The sequence below is a fragment of the Periplaneta americana genome, chromosome 10 (assembly GCF_040183065.1).
Source record: "Periplaneta americana isolate PAMFEO1 chromosome 10, P.americana_PAMFEO1_priV1, whole genome shotgun sequence".
Taxonomy (NCBI): Eukaryota; Metazoa; Arthropoda; class Insecta; order Blattodea; family Blattidae; genus Periplaneta; species Periplaneta americana.
Window position 1 is genome coordinate 122557501 of NC_091126.1, and position 24893 is coordinate 122582393.

Consider the following 24893-nt stretch of genomic DNA (forward strand, 5'->3'; position numbering starts at 1 on the left):
GGTGAGACCAATTCTCATGTATGGTGGCAAAGCTTAGACCATACATAAATGCGAACATCAAATCACTGCAAATTAAATTAACTTTTTAAGAAGATTACACTAAATTAGAAAAAAAAGTACTGATATTTTAACAGAATTAAAACATGATCAAATTTTAGAACACATTTAGAATTATGAAATTAAATGGAGATCTCATGTCCTTAAAACGACTTTGAAAGTATACCTTATTGGTATCACTTGTGAGGTTCAGATCTATCTTCGGACAGTTTGAAAAAAAAAAAAAAAGGGAAAAATATTTTTGGGACATCTGCTAAAATGGTGGAATGAAGCCGTAACAGTATCAGGCCACTAGGACTACCACAAACCTTCTCTGCGACTGCGCAGCTGTCGTGCATCCATGAGACGATGGTATGTATAACAATAAACATGACGGACACACCAGGACTCCAATCCCAAACTATGTTCCACATGAAGCACAGGTGATTTATTGTTATTTACTGTCACTGGTACGATGTCAAACTCTTTTCTGTAAAATAGAAAAAATCATTAATAACTATACACATTTTAAGCAGATAATTGTTATAGGGTTGCTAGCTGCCATTTAGAACATAGGTGCCTACTTTCGGAAATCTTTAGGTATGCACTCCAAAAAATGTTTTTTTTGTACAAATGATTCTGGTAGTTGATGAGCTCTTAAACCACCATACCACCACTACCATCGCCATCACCCTTGCCGCTACCACACCACTGCAATCACCCTTGCCGCCACCACCACCACCACCATCACCACGCTACTGCTACTACTACTCCTCAAAAAGGCCTAAAATGTGAATTACCAGGGGCGAATGCTAGTCACGAAAGTTAGGCTTGCTCTTTTATTCATGGAGGAAGATAGGAGGATATAATAATTCCTAATTAATAAAAATAATCAGACCCACATAAATAATTTATTTTATAATTATTATGAAGTCATTATGAGTCATGGATCATATTCGCTTATCAGATGTAGAAGTTCGATATAATATAACAAACATGGCCAACAAAACAGTTTATTTAGTTTTTTCGACCCTGCCAACCAATGCACATTGTTGTATTGAGCTGCACTGAACGAGCGCACATATTATCTATAATGTCTGTCTTCCCTTGAATAGTTCTTTGGGCAAATGGATTTAATAATAAGGTTTCAATGACACACAATTCCGAACACATTGCAATACTTCAAATTAATGTTTAAGAATTAATAATACATGCAGTAGCTAACACATGCATTCCGCTCATACAATTACATTGCACTTGCAAATCACAGCACATTCCCGCTGTCAATACTGGTCTGTGTCTGTGTAACATTAAATAGTCGTTGGTGTAGCTCTCAGACCAGAGCTTCAAACAATACATAATAGAAGCATGTGCGCCTAGGACGGACCAAGGAGAAAGGCACTTGCACGTGCATCATATTCACGCTATTTCTATGTCTTTCCTGTAGCTCCGAGAAACGAGCAAGTGTTGCGATACTTGCAGTGTGCAAGCTGCGGATGGTATTACACCTATACAGTATTCCAAAAACCAAAATAAATTTTAATGTACGTAACGCCATTTTGAAAAATACACATTCTACGAAAATATTGGGCTTGCGCAGCAAGCATAGCATGTCCTGAGAAATCGCCCCTGTGAATTACCCAATTACATAACATTCTTGCACCAAGAATGTAAAGTTGTATGGCTTAGAATGGTCGTCACATGTCATGACTATAGCTTTGTACCTGTACAAGACATCAAAGTATTTTATTATTTTACGTCCCATTATTTTTAGCAGCATTCTGTTTAAGGCAGGCTCAAGTGACAGAGCATGCCCTAAGTTGACTGTGAAGTACTTAAATTGTAAGGAAGGGTAGAATGCCCTATTATTGGCACTTTCTTATTCACATCGATATTAAGCTTTGTAAGAAGCTGACAGCATTGTTCAAAGCATATTTGGCGCCTCTAGTTTCGTCTTAGGAGCTATTGATTGAATGCTTCCATCAGTCAGCATTTGCTTCATAGCTGCCTCCAAGCTTATGAAGTTGTGTGAACACTGTTGAATTTTTGCAATTTTTTTAAGAGGTAAGTTAAGGAGACAGTTCCACTATATTTTTATTTATGAAATATGTACATTACCTAAAACACTGATATATACATAATTGTTATCGGCATGCTTTGTGAAGTTGTTTAGTGAAATATTTAATCTCTAACCTCAAACTCTGCATGGTTCGAGGCATGCCAATTACTGGAAACAAATAATAAGTGTATTCCAATTATTGGCAGGAGGTGCCAATAAATGGAAAATCTTATAGTAAGATTTATATGGTTTAAACAAACAGGAAATTACACCTGAAGTGCTTATAAGCATGTGTTTAAAACTTTAGTGTTTAAAAATTAGAATAACCAGTTATTGGCATAGGTGCCAATTACTGAAAAAAGTGAGTGCCAATTATAGGTTCCCATGTGTATTTCTGATTTAATTTCCAATTTGTTAATAGACACTGCATTCATCCAACATGGGTCCTCGTGGGTCCCTCAAATATACTGAAGAAAGTCTCAGTGCAGCTGTCGATGCAGTGAGAAAAGGCATGGCTTTTAAGACTGCTACAAAATTGCATGGAGTGCCGAGGTCAACATTACAGTTCTGCTGTAGCGAAAAGTTTTCCAATGCCACACATGGACCAGCTCCTATACTGAGTGAGGAAGAAAAAAATATCTTGTGTCGGTGTGTGGGAAAACTTAAATTATAATTTTTTTCTAGGAATTCGACTTCTGAATTTTAATCTCTTTGTGGGCTAGTTTCATTAAAACAGTAAAACATTAGGTTTTTAAAATTTACTTTTAAATTAAATGTTAAATTCTAATATATTTTATTTTGAAAATTATGTAAACATCTTTTTTACGTCTTTCAAAATTAGCAATGCTATGTTGCCATATTTATTCTTACGATATTATTATTGTTGTTGTTGTTATTATTATTATTATTATTATTATTATTATTATTATTATTATTATTATTATTATTATTATTATTGGTTTTTGACAATGCAATAATTTTAACATGATGTACAGATTGTAAATGTTTCTATTTATTTTGAATTTATTTATTTGTTTATTACACAGATGGATTTTTTAATCCGCACAGGGATTTCCAGGAAGAAAAGAAAACATTCAGATGAGTGTTAAGGAATTTGTAGAACAAAATAAGCACCCTAACCCATTTAAGGACAACATGCCTGGAAATAAATGGTACCATGGTTTTCTTGCGCAGACATCCTGAAATTACTTGTAGGACGCCAGAAGGAGGTACTGCTTCCACTGCATACGTAAGCAAAAAAAGATATTCGGGGATGGTTCAGGTCAGTTGAAGATGTCCTCAAAGAAGAAAATGTTTTTGATATCCTGTCGGATCCTGAAAGAGTTTTCAATGGTGACGAAACGAATTTCATGTTGTGTCCAAAGAAAAACCTTGTTCTGGCACCCACAGGTTCCAAGAATGTTTATGAAGTTGAGCATAGTCAGGCAAAAGCAACTCTTACGGTGATGTGCACTTTCTCAGCATCTGGTAAGACCTGTCCACCCATGATTATTTACCAATTCCAGAGAATTCCACAGGATATTATTCGCAACGTTCCTGAAAATTGGGGTATTGGCCGCAGCGACAATGGCTGGATGAAGTCGGAAGTGTTCTTTGAGTTCACTGGAAATGTATTTACAAAACTCACCTAACATACCACCTCAGTGAGTTGTGCAAGGAACTAGATTGTTCTCATTGCTCTCTATCCAAATTCAACATGGATTCTGCAGCCAGCTGACATGGCGGCATTCAGACCTGTGAAGAACAAGTGGAAGAATGCTGTTCTTGCATGTAGAGCACAAAGTTTGAACAAAGCTGTGACAAAAGAGGATTTTGCACTCATTCTTGAAACCATGCTCAAAAACATTGACTTGCAATCCTCACTTAAAAATGGATTTAGGGCCACTGGCCTATATCCATGGAATGCTGATGCAGTGGATTTTTCAAAGTGCATTGGAAAGGAAGTTCCAAACACCAATGTTCCAAGTACTAATGCAGAAACAAGATGGCTGGAAATGCACCCTCTTCCATACGATTATTTCTGCAAAATTGTGGGAGAGGAAAGAATTGAGAAATTTAGAAATATAAAGAAAATAGTGGAAGATGAAGAACATGGGGAGGAATTCTTTGTTTTATATAAACTCTATTAATGTTATCAAGAAATGAATGTAAAACTAAATGAACAGAACATTGAAAAGAATGCTGAAAATCCTGAATCTGACACACAGCTTGACCCTAAAAATGCAACTAATAGTTCTGCAGAAAATGCAGAGATTTTGTCTAGCAGCCACTTCTGCTGGATGAAAATAACATGTACCAAGAAGAACAGCTGCAACTACCACACAGCCTGATCCTGAAAACATGATCAGTATTTCTGAAGATAATTCAAATATTCTGTCTAGTAGAGAACCCCTAATAGAAGAAACTAATGTGGGCCAAGAAGTTAGTTCTGGGGATAATGTACTGGTAACACCAACTAAGAAGAACGGCCTACACGAAATTCTCGCTTGGCCAGAAACACCTAAAAGAAAAGGAAAAAGAAATACAGAAAGATTCCATTTGTGTTGACTTCAGGAAAATGGAAAGAAGTTCACGACAAAAAAGAGAAACTTAAGGAAGAAGCTGACACAGAAAAGAAAAAATGAAAGAGGAAAGAGAAAAGAAAAAGGCTATGAAAGAACAACAGAACACAAGAGTAGAAATTGGTAATAAAAGGACTGCTAAGAAGATAATCAACAAAAACTTCAAGGTAGCAAGGAAGTCACTTACAAAAATTCCTGCGCGACAACATGTGACTGCAATATTTAATTCTGTACATTCCACTAGCAGAAAGGGCCCTATTCATGGAATGCGTTTTAAATGTGCTCGAACTGTGGGATCTCAACAGAAAGGATTTGAATGCAGTACCTGTAGAAAATTGTACCATAAAAAATGCATTCCTAAGGAACATCAAATCCACATTCCTAATGATTCAGATGACCTCTTCGTATGCCATGGCTGCTTTTCAGTTGAGGACAACACCGACGATGAAATTGAAGAGTCTATTTTTTCAAATATTAATAATTATTTAAAATAAACTTACTTTGGTTTTTCATACTATAATGTCTGTAATCAATTATTTTATTAATTAGTGTTATTACTAATTCAAGTAATTAGCCTACTGTCAATGTTTTCTGGTATTGAGGAGACATTAAATGAGTCATACATGGTAAAATAAGCACTAAACTCCCAATTTTCTACTGTGCCAATAACTGGGATTCTCGTTGACAATAAGTGGAAAAACTGTGCCAATAACTGGAATTTTCTTATAAGTATTTTTAACTTTTTTTTAGAAAGAGCAATGTGTGTTTAGAAAATCAAACACTTGCAAAAGATGTGCATTGATTATTCATAAAAGTGTGGTATTTTTTTTAAGAAAATAAATATGAATGAACAGAAGAAAATTATACTTTTTTAAAACAATGTGCTTAAAGTGCCAACAACTGGGTGCTTTACCCAAACTATGATGCTTTCAAATCTTTCAACAATGCAAGCCAGATCACTAACCCCTGTGGTGGCTGAGTAGTCAAACTTCCAGTCCGTCACGCAGGCGGCCTGGGTTCGAGTCCCGGTCTGGCCTGGGATTTTTCATTGAAAAATTCGTAGTGACATTTGTGGCAGACAAGGTCGCAATATTGGGGTTTTTCTCGGAGTTCTCCCATTTTTCTCTATATTAGGAATCTATATCATTCTGTCACCATTTCTCCATTTCTTCATCATTCCATAGCATTGCCGACTGGCAGCACATGGAGGGGGCTGGCCTAGGATGAGTGGAGTGGCTTGCTCAAACCTGGGTACACAGCGAACCTCAATGTAGTCAGCCAGTGTGGGTTTGGGAATGTGCCTAGCTTGAGGGTTAGTGCAATAGATCGTAACAGGTCGTAGTGCTGGGCCATAGTGCCCTTCTCCCATAAATTCCAATCCAAGCCAGGCCACTGAACAATGATGGCAAGAAAACATAAAGGTAATGAGGTGCAATTATTTTCAAACCTTAGCCTACCTCCTCACACTGAAATTTTCTTGCCTCGATCTGCAGCCCGCTGTGCTCTCTTGATTAGGTTATATAGCCCACACAACCTATTTGAGTTTGACACCTCTGTTCTAGGAAGCCAGACGTTCTTACCATACCAGAAAACTTATTCTTTGCAATCTGAATCTTTGCTACAAGGAAAACATGCCACTGAATCCCATAGGAGATGACAAAAGCATCCAATGTGCTAGTTAATAAAAAAGAGATTCTTTATCATTAGGTATGGAATCATTTTTTTTTATTTTTATGTACAGTTGTCAAAAAAAAAAAAAGTGGCCACACTCGTGAACAGCGAATATTTTCTAAGTCCCCTTCGGGTCACAGCGATATTACACGATGCATGTGCTTTTAGAAGCAGTTCCGGAACTATGGAATCATTCCACATCTTCGTTTCATAGACCAGCAGTAGAGTGCTCGCTTAATGATTCGAAGGTTGAGAGTTCGGGTCTTGTTCAAGTTTTCATTTTATTTTTTAATCGTTCTTTAGTGATATAAATACTGTATTATTCAAATTATCATTTATATTCTGTTATCATTCTTTATCGATATGAATAATATTCAAGTTATTTATATTTTATTGTTCCTTTAGAGATATAAATAATATTCAAGTTATAATTTGTTATATTCTGTTATCGTTCCTTAGCGACATAAACAATATTCAAATTATCATTTGTATTCTGTTATCGTTCATTAGCGATATAAATAATATTCAAATTTATCATTTGTATTCTGTTATCATTCGTTAGCGATATAAATAATATTCAAATTATCATTTGTATTCTGTTATCGTTCGTTAGCGATATAAGTAATATAAATTTAAGTTAATGTTAGGTTTAGAACAATACAGCTGCCTAATACGAGTGTTAGTTTTTTCTTTTTATTTTGTTATATTATTACATTATACTATCCTGTAACATAATAAATTGGAAAGGAGTCACGAGGATTTGAGCCTGATACGTTGACATTTGAATTCCGACTTTCCTGACATCCGACATTCCTACATTCTTCCAACTGAGCTATGTCATTTACCTGGTGTTAACGTAATTCAATGCATTGCCAGAAACACTACAACTGAACATTAATTTAGATTATATTCTGAATATTTAATAATGATATAAAAAGGTTACGTTTATGACAATACTATTGTAATACCAGCTGCAACAGCAGCAGTGGTAACAGCAGCAATGATTAAGGACGTATTGTGTGGATACAGTTCAATATAGATCTTTCGAAAACAAATTACGACACTGAGGTCGAGATTATAAAATAATTATATTCTTCTTAACTCTGTGGACTTTATGTTTGAAAATGATATAGTTATTAATAAGACTCTAACAAGTATTTATATTAATATTTCCTAATTGAAGAATATATATTTTTAGTATAATGAATGTTATGCTATTATTTTAAGACCTAGGTAGAGGCTAATTCTCTGAGGAAACCACAACGCCATTTCTGCCTGCGACTTTGGCTCCACAGAGGTGCAGGAACGAAATAAAGTATAATACGGGCTGTGATTCACCTGGTTTTTCGGCATCAGAAAGGACAGCCCGGAGATGGGTGCAAAATTATCAACGTTCGGCAATTTTTGGCCGAAAAGCTGGGAGTGGTAGAAGGAAAATTTCAACACCACAACAGGACGCCAGATTAGTGGCAGAACTTGAAAGGAATCCCTTTCATATCGTTGCTACTTTGAAGGCAGTTGTTAACTTCCCTGGCTATGACCAGATCATAAGAAATCATTTAAGGGCCGCCAATTTGACATCTCGACGTGCCATTCCTAGGGAAGTTCATATGCTACTACTGTACAAGGGAAGGACCCACTCTTGTATATCATCCTCCTAGTACCCGATTCGACCACAGATATGCTGTCATGCGTGCCCGCAGTGGTAGAGTATCTGTGTCGTGTTGGGGATGGATTTCTCGTCGTGGAGTGGGCACAGTCCATCGTATTCGCGGGAAATTTAACCAGCACAAATATCAACGGTTCCTGGAATGCTATATGGTACTTTATGCTAGGTTTTTATATCCTGCTGGAATTCTTCAATTTCAGCAGGACAATCATCCAGTCCACACATCTCAATTGATTCGGGACTGGTTTGCGAGGAGACAGGATATCGAATTGATAGCCTGGCCTCGTCGATCTCCGGACTTGAACCCTTTAGAGAATATGTGGGCACAAGTAAAGAAGCATATGCGGAAAAATTGCTCCAATCCCCCTCCAAGACGCCCTGATGATTCGTAGAAGCTCATCCAGGATGCCTGGGATGCCGTGGCTGAGAACAGTCGGTATTTGAAAACACTAGTCGATTCCATGCCCACTCAACTGCAAGATGTGATCGAGATGGGAGGAAGATGGACTAAATATTGAATCATGGCTTTTTGTTTTGTTTGTTTTTTTTTTTTTTAACTTTTAATGTTTTAATTTTTTAAGGCAGACACCTGTAAGCTTGTTTTGTTTATGCCACGAAAGATATTTTTGTTGAGAATAAATCTTTATTTCCATTTGCAGTCATATGTCATAATAAATAATGACAAAGTCATGGCATAATAAATTCATGAACCTGATGTTAATTACTAAAACAGTCATAAAAGAAACAGGAGCAATTATATTTTCTCTCTCTCCTAAAAAAAAAAAATACTTAAAAAGCATTAGGTTGTGTTCGTACGCACGACTTTACGAACACTTGCCCAAAACGCTACCATTACGCTACAGATTAACACGCAAAAACTTTAATTCTGACTGTAGATATTAGGTCACGTGGTTCAACAACATGTAACATCGCCTGTCTCCGAATTGTAGCGGAGATACCCGAAGGAAACTTTGTGTCTAGAGAGCGGCCACTTTTTCTTTTGACAACTGTACAGTAAAACCTCTCCTTAAAGACATCCCCAAGATACAGAGACTCCTCATATACAGACAGATGTTTATGTCCCAACTGAAATAATATAGAAATAATTATAAATTTAACTCTCATTTACGGACACTCTCAGACATGGACATGGACAGCTGTTTCAGTCCTAAAGCTTCTTTTACCTCCCGACTGCGGACAGAACTTCGATTTCAAGACCTAATGTGTTACAAAAACGGAAAATTTAGTTTTGAGAACTGTACAGAAATTCCTTAACATGAAAGAAGACAATAAGGGTCTCGTAGGCTACCACTATCCCAGCTGGTTACCCCTTGTTCGCTGGAAGTGGGTGGATAAACAAAGTCATAAAATTTAACCTGTCTGATGGGTCCAAGGTTTCCGCAATCATGAATTTGTATTCGACAGACGATAGGGTTAGTAGGTTTATTTTCTTCACTTCAATCAGTTGCTCGATTTCGAGATACATGGCACCTGAAGATAAAGGTTAAGTTGAAAACTGTAAATTACAGTACTGCATGGCACAGTACTATATTTTCCTTTTTCGGTCTTATTTTTGTAATTGAAAGTTTCAAAGAATTTACTGTAGTATACTGTATTTAGAATTAAACTACAATAATACATTTCTTTTAAAGCATGAAGGGATATGTAATGCATATTATAAATTTACTGTTAGATTGGGGAACCTCCCTCCCAATAAAGGACACCTCCCAGATGCGGACAGATTGTTACATCCCTTCGATGCCCGTAAATGAGAGGTTTCACTGTATAGGTTTAGAAAAATTCATTATCGCTCTAACAAGAAAATGTAATTTTTGCATGATACCATTGAGATACCACCTTGAAATTTGGACTGAGTATCTAGAAGACATGTACTTATCTTTAAGTGTAACGTTTTTTTTTTTAATGTTAAAATTCCGCCTTTGAGAAAACTCAAATTTGAGGACTGAATTTAAAAAAAATCCACAATAATGTCATGTTATATATAAAATGAAAGCCCTATTCATAAGCTTTAAAATGACACTTTCCTCAGGTCTGTAGCTATCACAATTCTATAGTAAATATAATTTAAGTATAAGGTGGTCAACGAATTTTGATGATTTTAGATTTAAAAAATTCACTAGGTATGTAGGGGTAGTTACCAAAAGAGCACGCAGTCCTACAAGAGTACGCAGCTTTAATTTTCTATGTTGGCTGCATTGCAACGAGCTGAAGTGTAATTTGTAAGAAGGTATCTTCATAAATGATGTTCTGATATAGAAGTCACTTTTTATTGCTGAGGATTATATTAGTTATTGGTAAGTTATAATTTTTTATACTAATCTTGTAATTTTGTGTATATTGAAATTAGTTTCTTTCTCAGGAAATAATTTTGAAATAGGTTTTACAATGTGCGCATGGAAAATGTTCTTCCTTAACGTGTAAGTTCGCACAAAGCGGGACATCAGTTATTGCATGCTACATCCATTGTAATTTTTGGTCAGTACAACCAGGCCTCAAAGAGGGCGTACAGCTGGATCCCTCAAGTGTGTGTGCGTACTCTTGGAGGACACTAATATTTCTAGCATTGTCGGATAAAATAAAGCAGTTTAAACTTCTTCTAGAAATGTTAGTGTTTCTTGTTGACGTTTATAAAGGTTAATTTTTATATAAAATTTTCTACTAAGTAGGTATACTTTAGTATATTTACAATTTTGTAGAATAAACATCGTGTGATTCTTCATTTTAGGAAACGTCGTGTAGGGAAAGTTGCATCAGCTGAGAGAGGACAGATAGTTTCAATTGTGTGTTGTCTGTCTCCAACAGGCATCTACATTCCTCCAGCTATTATTTTTCCGAGGAAGAGACTCAATCCTGAATTGTAGAGAGATGCTCCTGAAGGCACCTTGCACCTAATTTCGGATTCTGGATTCATGAACACAGAGCTTTTCGTGGAATGGCTGCAACATTTCACAAAATTTGTAAAGCCAACCAAGGTTGATCCAGCTCTTCTAATCCTGGATAACCACACTTCTCATTGCAGCTTGGAAGCAATATTATACTGCAGAGAACACTTCATCACACTTCTTACTCTGCCCCAAATGTGTCCCACATGATCTAGCCCCTTGATAAAAGTTTCTTTGTGCACCTTAAATCTGCCTATTCTACAGAATGTGATAAATTTATGGTTCGCAATCCAGGACGTGTGATAACTCACAGGGAAGTGTCTTCTCTGTTCTGTAGAGCGTATGAAAGGGTAGCTACTCTGGAAAAGGCGAAGAATTCATTCCGTGCCACAGGAATCTTCCCTTTTAACCCAGAAATATTCACAGAGGATGATTTCCTATCATCTGCAGTGACATCTAGACCAGAACCCAAACAAGAAACTGAAGAGAGGAAGCCTCAACAGAAAATTCAGTTAAATCCTGATGTAAAGGAATCTCAACAAGTCCGTCAAGATAATTTCAAACAAATTCTATCTCTCGTCCTGATGGTTAAAATAATCTGAATGGACAAGTTTGCTCGCCATCCACTCTGCTTCGTCTACCTTCAGCTAAACTTCAATCAAAAAGGAAGAGGATGGGGAAGAAATCAGAAATAATGACGTCATCTCCATACAAGAATGCTCTGGAGACATCAGGGAGGAAACGAACCAAAGGAACTGATCAGAAGTCCATTTGGTCAAAGGAGAAAAAGCAACTGAGGATTGACCCAGAAACTCCCACAACATCCAAAGAAAATCGCAATATTTTCTGTCCAGGTTGTAGTAAAAAATATCAGGAACCGTTGATAGAAGACTGGGTGCAATGTGAAACCTGCAAAGAGTGGTGCCATGAAGCCTGCTCATACTATGAGGAAACTGGTGTATTTATTTGTGACATAGCCTATATTAGTGTGTACTCTTCAAGGACTGTATGCGCACTCTTAGATGCTTGTTCCTACAAGAGTGCGCAATGCCCAGATCTTGATTAAAGGGCGAATACTCATCTACAATTTCTTGTGTAACTGATTTGTGTTTTATGTTTAAATAAACAATGTTCAATAACTTCAATGACATAAAAAGTTTTTACTTTATCACTCAACTTTAATGCTGGCAAGCAAATTAATTTATGTGCGAACTCTTAGAGTCCTTTCCCCTATGTCAAAAATGAGAGGTCCAAATGTTTTGAAAATAAAAATCTTGAAACATTTTATGTAAAGGTACAATTATACAGAAAATGAACCAAATCCGTGAGCTCAAGTTTTTATGCAATGATTGATTTGACATGGACTAACCCATGTATATTTTTTTAAAGCAATCTGAAAAATGTCTTGTAAAATTTTGCGGAAGAAAATTTAAATTTTTGGGGTTCTCTTTTGCTGATGTGTATTGTAGGATGGGTAGAACAAAGAAAAATTCCTGCACAGAAATATCATATATACTTCGGTACATCATAATAATATGATATGCATAAGTAATCACTTAGTAATTCAAATGGCACTCATCTTGTTGGATCCCGGCCACTTAGTCACTAGTAATGAGTGCACCTCTGTACACAGTGTGTTGGACATTGTGCCACTGTCACATATTCTGTGACACAGTACATGAGGGTAGGCCACTAAAGGGAAAACTGAGAGGCAGAACTTAAATTGAGGGGATTCGATCTGGCATCGGAACTGGAATACGGTGTGGCTTAGTGGATGAAGCGTCAGCACGTAGAGCTGAAAACCTGGATTAAAGTCTTGGTGCCAGAGAGAATTTTTCTCTGTTCTATCCATTCTTCATCATATAACGCAGAATTCCTGCACGAAAATATCATTAAGTACTTCGGTACATCATAATAATATTTATTCAAAGAGTTTAATTTTGGAAATAGCTAATTTTCGATAATATATCAACTTTCATGTGGGATGAAGAGAAGTCAATACAGCAACTGTGCAAAAGTAGGGAATTAAATGAAGAAACAGAACACATTATTTTGCTTCTCTAAATTTCATATGTTGGAGTACTCAATACGTGAAAAGGAAAGTAGTCCATGAATATTATCATAACTCACTTTCTTATCTTACAGTTAAGTTTCTACTTTAAAGTAAATAAAGGTTATTCTGACGTTAAACACAAAATAACCCAATACTCAAACAAGTCACTAAAGCTAAACCAATGGAAATATCCAAAATTATTGAAACAATAATCAAATTTATGCTATTTATTACGACTCAATGTGCAAATGGACTTCAATACCATTGTAAATCAACAGTGGTTATGGAAGGGAATTGGTGTATCACTTTCTAACATTAGAATTTTGTTATAAACCTGCTGTAATTCTGCAGGTCTCCGCTAGCTTAATACCATAAGTGGTAAAAAAAATGTAAATAACGTCGTAATTTATAATAATCATAATGATCATATTATGTAACATCAGTTTTCAACATACAGTAGCGCTCAAAAAGTATTTTGTAGTTGAACTAGTAGGTTGCCAGGCCACTGCCTGCTGGATCACATCCTATAGCTGTGTAAACTGCCTGCTCAATCAAAGTTATTTTGCCGCTAGGTGGCAGGCAGTATCCACTGCTATTAACATTATCAGTATATGCAAAGCGTGGCTAATAAGAAAGACAGACTACGGCATGATGTCACATTCTTAGTCATAACATGGCCAACAGTGAACAAGTTTATATATAAATGCACGTTTAACATGAGTTTAATATAGCAATTCCTTTGTTTTTTAGAACTTTGAACGTGTATTTATATTAGGCGCTTGTCAAGATGGCCATGACTGGAAAATGATAATCACATGACTCCAATTCGTGCCAAAGCCTATCTTTCTCGTTAACCACAATGCAAAGTCACTAACCTGCCACATAGTGACTAATTGTGCTTAAGCGTTGATTGGACAAGCAGTGTAAGCAGCCATAGGATGTGATCCAGCAGGTGGTGATCGAAACAAACAGGTTGTTCAGACAGAAGACTGCCTGATATCACAATGATTACGTGTACTGATTGTTGAGTGCAAGTAAACATTGATTTTAACACTAACATATGTTTCCAAATAGTTCATAAATATTTTGTACGAATGGAAGACTGAAAATGCTAATGCTAATATTTCTATTTATTTATAGCAATGTCTAAAACTAAAGAATAAGCTGTCTTAAATGCACTGAGTGAAGGCCGAACTCAGTGAAGGAGTTTGGCATCTCATAACAGCTGGCTTCAGAAAAAACGACTATAGAGAACAATGCACGACTATAGAGAACAATGCACAAAGTGGTCGGCCCCGAAAAACCACTATAAAAGAAGATAGTATCATCCATAGGCAGTCGTTGGCAAATTCAGTTCTGAATAAGCACAAAGTTAAAGTATTAGAATGGCCAAACCAAAATCCAGACTTAAACCCCATAGAACATCTTTGGATTGAGCTGCACAGATGTACATAATCGTCAAAAAAACTACACCAACAAGGAGGCTTTGTACAAAGAATTCTGTGAGCAATGGAAGAAGATTCCTCAGGTGCAATTGGCCAAACTCGTGTATTCTACGGCATCCAGATGTGCTGCAGTAATAAAATCAAACAGCTATGTAACCAAGTATTAAGTAGTAAGCCAAGAAAATCATAAGTCAAGACTTCATTATTATTTTTCTTGTGTTTAGTTTTAACAAAATACTTTTGATCCTATTCAATTTGTTCATTAACTTTTATTTTTGATGCAAAGATTAGAATTGTATAATATTTGTAAAGAAATACATTATACATTACGAGTTTGCAATTAATTTATTTCATTTCAGTTTTCTCCTAAAGATTTGTTTTCTGAATTTATTATCTCTACAAAATACTTTTGAGTGCTTCTGTACTTGTGTCGCATTTTCATTCTTTAAATCATTAATATTACTCCAGATATGCACACAGGTTCAGTAATAACTCAATCTAGTCTCCTTCGATGGCCAGTTGTGTCGAACAGTGTGCACATTTCCACTCGTATGTATTTTATAATTCAGTGACATAACACCGAAATGAACAAAAACATTTCACTTTTTCCACTCTCTTTAATAATGCTCAAGTTTAGCTTCACCCAAAACCCTCAAGAGAACATAATAAAAATGTTCAAAATAACAACCCACATAGCCAGTGTTGTTCAAATTTCCTATCATTTATCGTTTTAAATAGAGGAGTTGCCAACTGGGGACATTATTAAGTATCAGTAATGTGAAGAATAATGACGAATTGGCTTACAAAAAAAAAAACTCTTTAAAATATTTATAATAAGGTTACCACACATCCCAGTTTCCCGGAGACAGTTCCCAAATTTTGCTTTTTGTCTCCAAACAAAATTCCTTCCCAGAGTGTCCCCGAATTTAATAATTTGTCCCCAGATATTCCCGGATTTTAAGTGCTCCTAGAAAACCCCTTAAGAGCCTTTCACAATAAATAGGCTACGAATTTTTATGGCTCCGTGCAAAAAGCTAAAATTGTTAAAGTTGCAGCTGTATAAAATAACTAAGACATATGCTTTTCAATCAGGTGATCCTGGTGCGCATTTTGTGAGTAGATACTGAATAATATTCATAACAGACTAATAGACTCACATTTAATATTTTTCTCAGATGAGGCATGGTTCCACCTCAATGGTTATGTTTGTTCACAAAACAATCGTTAATGGAGTGCTGAGAAACTTGATATCAATCATGAAGTACCCCTCCATGACGAAAAAAATTGGTGTATGGTGGACCATGAGAGGAGAAACAATTATAGGGCCCATTTTCTTTTGATTCCCTCACTTATGTGCATACCATTCTGATCCCCTTTTTAGAGAATTAACAGGGAGCGTGATTTCACATTCTTCCAACAAGACTCAGCCACAGTTCATACAGCCAATATTTTGATGCGAGATATTGCACATGTGTTCCAGCATGACAGAATTATTAGTAGGGATTTGTGATCCTCTCGGTCCCACAACCTAAACCCATGCGACTTTTATCTCTGGGATACATTAAAAAATACTGTATACAAACATCCACGCATCCTAGAAAAACTGAAATGTAATATCCGTCACGAATTTAACAACATTATTCGACCAGAACTACAGCGAGTTATGGGCCATTTCATAAAGAGGTGCCAAAAATGTATGGACAAAGAAGTCTGCAAGTTTCAACACCTCCATCAGTGAAGTTGGTAAGTAAGAGACTTTTTAAAATAGTTACGAAAACTTGTATGGTTGTATCACCACGACTCTACACTGTCCGTTCCCCGCTGTGAGTGTGTCAGCAGTGCAAAGTGAAAACCCCATTGCTCCTGTCCAGACTTCATCTGATCACTCTGTATAGCACATGCATTATGTCCAGACACTTCCCACTCTTCCTATAGAACTGCACACGAGATCGGATGAGACTACTTACGAATTATAGGGGAATGGGTTTGTCTTTGCCTTGAACTCGGTAGACACATGTCCGACCTTCCCTTCTATTCCTACCCTCTCCATAGAAACGTTTTCCCGTACTGCATATTGCGAGTATCTTGACAAAATGCATGAGCTGTACATCAGTGAGATCGAAACTTGAATATGAATCTGTAGTTTGGAACTCTATTACAACTATTGATTCGGCCAAATTGGAAAGGTATTAAAAGATAATTTAAATCCTTATGTTCATTCAGATTTCTGGCCAATAACTCCGGGTATAGCTATGAACTAAAATGTGAGTACTTTAAATGTCGAAGGTTGTATGCTAGACGACATAAACTTAATTACCTTTTCTTATGTAAGGTTCTCAAAGGAGACATTAACTGTGAATCTTTCATAAGTAATGTCAGCTTTCGTATTCTGATGAAAGACATGAGAGTTCACAAACTTCTATAGTATTACAAATTCAAAATCTCTCTCTCCAGTCTCCAGATGCATAAAAATGTTAACATGCATGAACGTGATTTTCATCCATTCAATGTATGTATAGACTTATTTATTTATGGCAGTGTCAAATTCTTTTATATAGGCCAAATCTGCAAATATAAGTATTCTGTATTATTTCTTGTTATATTTAGATCTATACCACACTTATAGCGCTAATTAGAATTTATATTATTTTTTATTTTTTTATCAATTAAGTAACCATTGTGAACTTTGTTCTTCTACAGTTGTTTATTATGCTATCAATGTTATATAATTAACTTGTAAATATTATTGTATAGAACAGCTATAAACTGATGGCACTCGTTTGCGCGCGAGACAAGTAGGCCTAAATGGGCAGAAAGGGATGGTTGGGGTGGGGTGACAGTGTTGTAAAGTTGTGACAAAAAAACACCTTCCTAAATATGACGTATAATTAAAAATAAATAATAAAAGAGTAATAATTGGGAATTACAAAGTCATATTAGTATTATTACTGTTTATTTCAAATTTTCAAATGCATCGGAAAATGCCATAACATGGTTAAGTACAAATTTATACAATACAGAATAATAAATCAAGTTACAGAATATAATAGAAATTGAAATAAAATAATACAACCAATACAAATAGAGGAAACAATAATATTAACAAAATTTGAGGATATAATGAGTAGCATTCGTGTTTGGTCGCAGTTAGATATATTATTAATATAAGAGAAATATAGAAAATTAAATAAAATAGGAACTAAAATTAAAATTATATAATGTAATATTAACATAGAGAAGAATAATATTGTACGTGAATAAAGTAGAACTTATGAAAAATACTTACTTACTGGCTTTTAAGGAACCCGGAGGTTCAATGTGGCCCTCACATAAGCCCGCCATTGGTCCCTATCCTGAGCAAGATTAATCCAATCTCTTACCATCATATCTCACCTTCCTCAAATCCATTTTAATATTATCTTCCCACCTACATCTCGGCATCCCCAAGGATCTTTTTCTCTCCAGCCTCCCAACTAACACTCTATATGCATTTCTGGATTCGCCCATACATGCTACATGCCCTGCCCATCTCAAACATCTGGATTTGATGTTCCTAATTATGTCAAGTGAAGAATACAATGCGTGCAGTTCTGTGTTGTGTAACTTTCTCCATTCTCCTGTAACTTCATCCCTCTTAGGGCCCTTACACACGAGCGACTTTTTGCCGCCAAGGTCGACTGCAAAAAGCAGTTGACTTTAGCGGCTTGTCGCGGGGATGCAGTCAGTAATGTATTTAAATGGAAAACGCCGGTTGCTTTACACATCAGCGCTGACCCCGACGGCAGACCGACTGCAGCTGCTGTCTTGCAGTCGGTCCCCGCGACGGGCGGTAGCGTTTTCTGCTTACACATGGACGGCTTTTAGCCGCCAAGGTCGGCGACACGCAGTGGTCCAAAACATTACATTTAGCTGGATATAATTAATATCTCTTCTCCTATTTAACAGATTATCATGTAACTTAGTACAGTAGTTACAAGTAGTACATTTTTTGTATACAAACTCTGATTGCGTTTGTATAAACGAAACTATCCGCTATAAAGGGTGCGTTTAGAGAAAATCAATAACTTTTCTCCTATTTAATAGATATTCATGAAACTTTGTATAGTAGTTACACGTAGTATATTTGTCTTTTATACAAACTTTGATAACGTTTTTATAAGGGAAACTACCCCTTATGTGTTGCATCTATAGAAAATTATTAACTTTCTCCTATGTAACAGATTTTCATAAAACTTTGTGCAATAGTTTCGGGTAGTATATTTGTTTTGCATACAAACTGATTACGTTGGTACAAGGGGAACTACACGTACGGGGGATGTATTTAGAGAACAATTAATAAGTTTTCTTCTATCTATCAGATTTTCATGAAACGTTGCACAGTAGTTATAGGTTGCATATTTGTTTTGTATACAAACTCCAATTACGTTTGTATAAAGGAAACTATCCCTTATAGGTGCTGAATTTATTGAAAAATTAACAACTACTCGTAGTATTAACTTTTCTCCTATTTAACAGATTTTCATGAAATTTTGTACAGTAGTTACAGGTAGTATATTTGTTTTGTATAGCAACTCTTGTTATGTTTGAGAGAAAGTGGTGCATTTAGTGGAAATTAATAACTTTTCTCCTATCTAACAGATTTTCATTAAAATTTGCACAGTAGTTATAGGCAGTATATTTGTTTTGTATACAAACTCTCATTATACTTGTGTAAAAGAAACTGCCCATTGTAGGGGTGAATTTAGATAAAATTAATACCTTTTCTCATACGAAACAGATTTTCATCAAAATTGTACGGTAGTTAAGGGTAACATATTTGTTTTGTGTACAAGCTCCAATTATATTTGTGCAAAGGAAACTATCCCATTATAGGGGTGAATTTAGACAAATTTAATAAGTTTCCTTCTATCTATCAGATTATGATCAAACTTTGTACTGCAGTTAGAGGTAAAATATTTATTTTGCAACAAGAGGCAAAGCTTTCTCAGGAGTTAGTGGAATAGGCTTTATAACCAGCTAACATGTACACTCTTTCTATTTTGTCACACATTTCAGTGTAGTAATTGTAATTTCCTTCACAAAATTAGCAGCATCTTTCTTTCCCTGATCTGTCAAGCTTATCTGTGTCAGAAAGAGAAATTACTCCTTTTTTGAGACTGCAGTGTGTGTGGTAATTTAACGACGCTGTATCAACCACTAGATATTTTAGAGTCGATAGGATTGGTGATAGATGTTATTTGACGAGATGAGACCGAGGATTCGCCATAGATTATCTGACATTCGCCTTACAGTTGAAAAACCTCGGAAAAAACCCAACCAGGTAATCAGTCCAAGCGGGAATCGAACCCACACCCGAGTGCAACTCCGGATCGACAGGCGAGCACCTTAGCTGAATGACGCCGGTGGCCTGCAGTATGTTTCTAGCTTTCCTTCTCTCAGACTTCTCAGAAGATTCAGAAAAAATTTTCCTAGGTCTGCATCGTCTGTCACTTTTTCCAACAGATGATCGAATGATAGCCCTGATATTCTGAAGTAGTGAAGAAAATTATCTTCATAGGTACAGTTACGGAAGAAAAAACTGGCCGATGAACAGCAAAACTCGTAATGTTACATATGCCGGTTTTGTTGTGATTATCACAGTACAGAGTACTGTTTACTCGAAGTTGTTGGACTAGGAGAGAAAGGCTTTCATACTGTTTCTATTCACATTCTATAAGGATGAAACTCTCGTGTTTTTGTCGATGTACAGAAATTTGTTATTTAATTGTTTTTACCATTGCAGGTATGAGGAATGTTACTGATTTCATTATCAACTCCTCTGTTCGTCTCTCTTTACTCTATAGACATACGGTACTTCGTTTATTTATGGTTTATTTTTACTTTCATATCTTCCTGGAAAAACAGACGACGAAGAGTAAACAACATTGAGATAGATACAATACATACGAACTTAATGGTAAGATGATATAGACGTGAACAGTTAGTTAAAGTAGAATAAATATAAATTGATTAAGGTAATCCAATACAAATTATATAAGTGAATATTCAGTTAAATTGAAATAAATAAATACCTATAAATTACTTTCGGTAAACAATTAGTAATGAGGGAAGAGAAACACAAATAGATTTGTTAGTTAGAAATAATTTTTGTGCAATTTAGGAAAACGTTTGATTATATAAGTGATTCTAGTATTTACTAGACCCTATTTATTTATTTATTCTATTATTAAAGCTACAGGGTGCTATTCATAGACATTTCACTAGCCCAGGCTACGAGCGTGCTAAACAGGATTCATATCATATCATATCATATATCATCATATCACATATCATATATCACATATCATATCATATCATATCATACCATATCATACCATACCATATCATATCATATATCATATCGCTGACACTGGTTTATGAATACGAAAAACGTTAGTTCACTGATCATCCACCGAAAGCCCGCGCTAAGAATGTCTATGAATACGGCCCACAGTGTTTATTTTTGTTCTAAAAATAGAAAAGAAAAATACATTCCTGAAGTAAAATAATTAATACTGAATGTTCTTTATATCAAAAATTAAAATGTTCTTCTACCTATGTAGTTCCAGTTATATACAACAGTTTTCTTCTGGACTTAATAGCCTGTCCATAAACCGTTGACATTGATCACTGCATCCATTCTTCTACTTACAGAATTAACAAGGCTTTGGATATAGACCTACTGTATCTATCTCACAATGCAACATCATCCCAAACATCTGCAATGAGATTCCACAATTCATCTGCGATCCTAGGACACCGACTCTGTAGTTACACATTAACATTGCGTTGCACTTCCGTACACACATTTCCTATGGAATTTAAGTCAGGACTTCTTGGCACCCATGGAACCTCTCGACATCGTCCCTGTGAATGTTGAACCACCGCTGAACGGCGACGCATGTGTGTACCGAAGACAAGTCATGTTGGAATTTTATTTTGTTTTCGGGCTTAAACACACGAACATTAGGTAGCATCACATTTTCCAGTTTATTGGTGTACTGATGCTCATTCATATGCCCATGAATCCTCCATAGTGCACTGCCACCATAACCAGAAATCCATACCACACCGACACGGACAAACGACCACTGCGTTGTCTCTGGACCACAAATATTCAGGGTCAAATCTCTTGGATTGTTTCAGTCGATATACGTGCACTGGCCTGCTATAGTTCATAAAGATATCATCCAAAAAGATGACCTCTTTCCATGGATAGTTGTGGTCCTCGGAACTGTTCTGACTTAAAAAAGTGGTCCCCACTTCAAAAAAGTTTAAGAAACACTGGCCTATATCATCAACAATACTATTTAATCCTTTTCAGTATGTTCACTATATAATTCGATTTGAAAGGCTTATTCTGTAAAGAGTTGGAGTTTATTTTTCAATTTATTTTATACTCCTGTCGAAGTAAGAAATACTCGTAAAAATTATACATCAACAGAAACCATGCTTAAAAAAAACCACAGCCTGTCTTTCAAAAATAAATTTTGTTTCAACAATGAATAAGTTTGAGTATTATGTTTCTTTGCTTCGAGTCTGATATGCTTCGTCAGTTCGACTTTGATAATACCATCATTGCTTTCTCTGTGAAGAAAGTCCGAAGAAAGTCTTTATAACTCGCAAGTAAGATGCATGTACTTTGATTTCAGTAATTTACTGTTTTCTGAAGTCGACCTGGTTGGCGAGTTGGTATAGCGCTGGCCTTCTATGCCCAAGGTTGCGGGTTCGATCCTGGGCCAGGTCGATGGCATATAAGTGTGCTTAAATGCGACAGGTTCATGTCAGTAGATTTCCTGGCATGTAAAAGAACTCCTGCGGGACAAAATTCCAGCACATCCGGCGACGCTGATATAACCTCTGCAGTTACGAGCGTCGTTAAATAAATCATAACATTTAACATTTTGTTTTCTGAATTGTAACATTTCATTTAAAAATAACTTTAACTGAACGTCACCTGTATAATAGCTGTCCATAAACTGTTTGTGGGATTTGGGGATGGCAAAATCTAGCACTGCCTAGAAGCGGCACTATACCTAACTCCGGCTCTGCATAACCTACAGAATACTGTAGAATGTAAATAAAACCATTCCGAAAGCCAATCTCTCTAAGGGATGAAGTGAAAAGCGTTAATGTATCCCATGAAGTTATTTCTATTCACTACATTATACACCAACAGAAATCATGTGCAAAACAAATCAAAATGGTGTTATAGAAGTAGTCCAGTTGGAAAAACCACCAACACAATTATATCGAAAAGTCTCGCTCACTGTCAATTTAAGTCTTTCTTGATGAATGCAATAGCGAGTAAGGCGATCTGTCATATTATAGTAAAGTACGGTGACTTAGTCGTGGCAAATTATTGAATAGGTTCTTTGAACTGAGGGAGGAAACATCGTTCACGGAGGAAGAAGAAAAGTCTGTATCATAAGTGAAGAATGAAAAAAATGGATATATGAACTTGCCTTCTTAATGGAATTATCTGAATGCTTTAAATTGTTTTCTACATGGTAACAACAAGATTATTACAGTTATATGACAGAGTGAAGGCGTTTAATATAAACCACCTTTAATTATGGAACGTTAGCTTAACTAAAAGGATAAGTTACAGCACATTTTTCAATATTAACAACGATATAGGCATACTAGTTTCTTAAGACTTTGGATTTCGAAGAATATATTCACACATCATGACGATCTGCACCAGAAATTTGATTCGAGATTTAAAGATTAGGAAAATTTTCAATTTGATTTTCAATTAGTATTTGTAATTAGAACTTATTGATTTACTTTACGATAGTGAATTGAAGGATAAAAATCAAAACAAAAGAAGTTATCTGACTTTTATATGAACTTTCCATGTCTTATATTTCCCCGAATGAACAGACATCCATTTTTGGATTCATGTAGGCCATCTGTGCGAACAGTAATTTTTTTCCTATGATGAAGATAAACAAACCATGTCATGGAAGCCAATTATCGGATCACAACTTAAAATGTGCTGTCACATTATGCGCTATACAAACAATAGTTCCAATCGTTGAGAAATTGCTGAGGAAAAAGAGAATTAAACAAATCCCGAAAAATCAGTGCTAATGCCAGTGTTGAGTAGACTGAACGGAGTTAAATTTCTCCATTATTATTCCTAGGATTTTTATGTGTTTTGTTTAACATTTTCCTTAACAGAAGCAGTTTACACATTTACAGTAATTGTCATGCATTACCCGAATAATTAACATGAAATGTGTATTACATTTCTAAAAGTAATTATAAATTTATTAACTTCTAAGTTTGTTGAAAATAGGCTACAATGTTTTTTTTTTTTTTTTAAATTGCTTAAGATAGTTCATTTAGTTATTTCTATTCAGCCCGTATCTTTTTTCCATCAGAAAACAATCATAAACCTATGCAGTAAATTCATATTGTGGTCCCGCCGCTGAACGTCTTACCTGCCCTGCTACGACTTTCCGCGGGCGAGCGGGCAAGGCTTGATGACGACACAGTGCTCTGAGTTGGGGACCAATGCTCTATAACTGTGATAATCACAACAAAACCGGCATAAGTAACATTACGAGTTTTGCTGCACATCGGCCAGTTTTTTCTTCTGTGACTGTACGAAGCTCGTGAAAAAGGCAGTGCAATTGGGGATATTGCGCTCATTGAAAGACAATCCAATGTTTCCAATATTTTCTACATTTAACACGTTTTTTTCTAGGACGGAGAAGAAATAATACAATTAGTTCTTCCTCGACGTGCATTATTACAATACGAGTGAAAAATGACACACCTTTTGCAGTTCGACTGCCGCCGGAACCGACGACACACACCGCCCGTGTCGACTGCAGAGTTGCCCATGTCGACGGCTTCTGCCGTCAAAAAACCGCTCATGTCGGCGGCAGACCAACTGCTTTTTGCAGTCGACCTTGGCGGCAAAAAGTCGCTCGTGTGTAAGGGCCCTTAGACCCAAATATTTTGCTAAGCACCTTATTCTCAAACATCCTTAACCTACGTTCCTCTCTCAAAGTGAGAGTCCAAGTTTCACATCCATAAAGAACAACTGAAAATATAACTGTTTTATAAATTCTAACTTTCAGATTTTTTGACAGCAGACTGGATGATAAAAGCTTCTCAACCGAATAATAACAGGCATTTCCCATATTTATTCTGTGTTTAATTTCCTCCCGGGTGTCATTTATATTTGTTACTGTTGCTCCCAGGTATTTGAATTTTTTCACGTTTTCAAAGGATAAATTTTCAATTTTTATATTTCCATTTCGTACAATATTCTTGTCACGAGACAATCATATACTTTGCCTTTTCAGGATTTACTTCCAAACCTATCTCTTTACTTGTTTCAAGTAAAATTCCCGTATTTTCCCTAATCGTTTGTGGATTTTCTCCTAACATATTCACGTCATCCGCATAGACAAGAAGCT

The 24893-nt window shown here is 35.9% G+C and overlaps 1 protein-coding gene across 1 annotated transcript in view; it reads right to left on the reverse strand.

Moving 5' to 3' along the window:
- The window catches only part of temp (protein prenyltransferase alpha subunit repeat-containing protein tempura), a 60016-nt gene that overhangs the window by 20339 nt on the left and 14784 nt on the right, over positions 1–24893 (reverse strand). The window contains exon 2 of the mRNA XM_069838104.1: positions 366–526. Within this exon, the coding sequence (XP_069694205.1) occupies positions 366–526 (161 nt within the window). The remainder of the gene's footprint in view (positions 1–365; positions 527–24893) is intronic.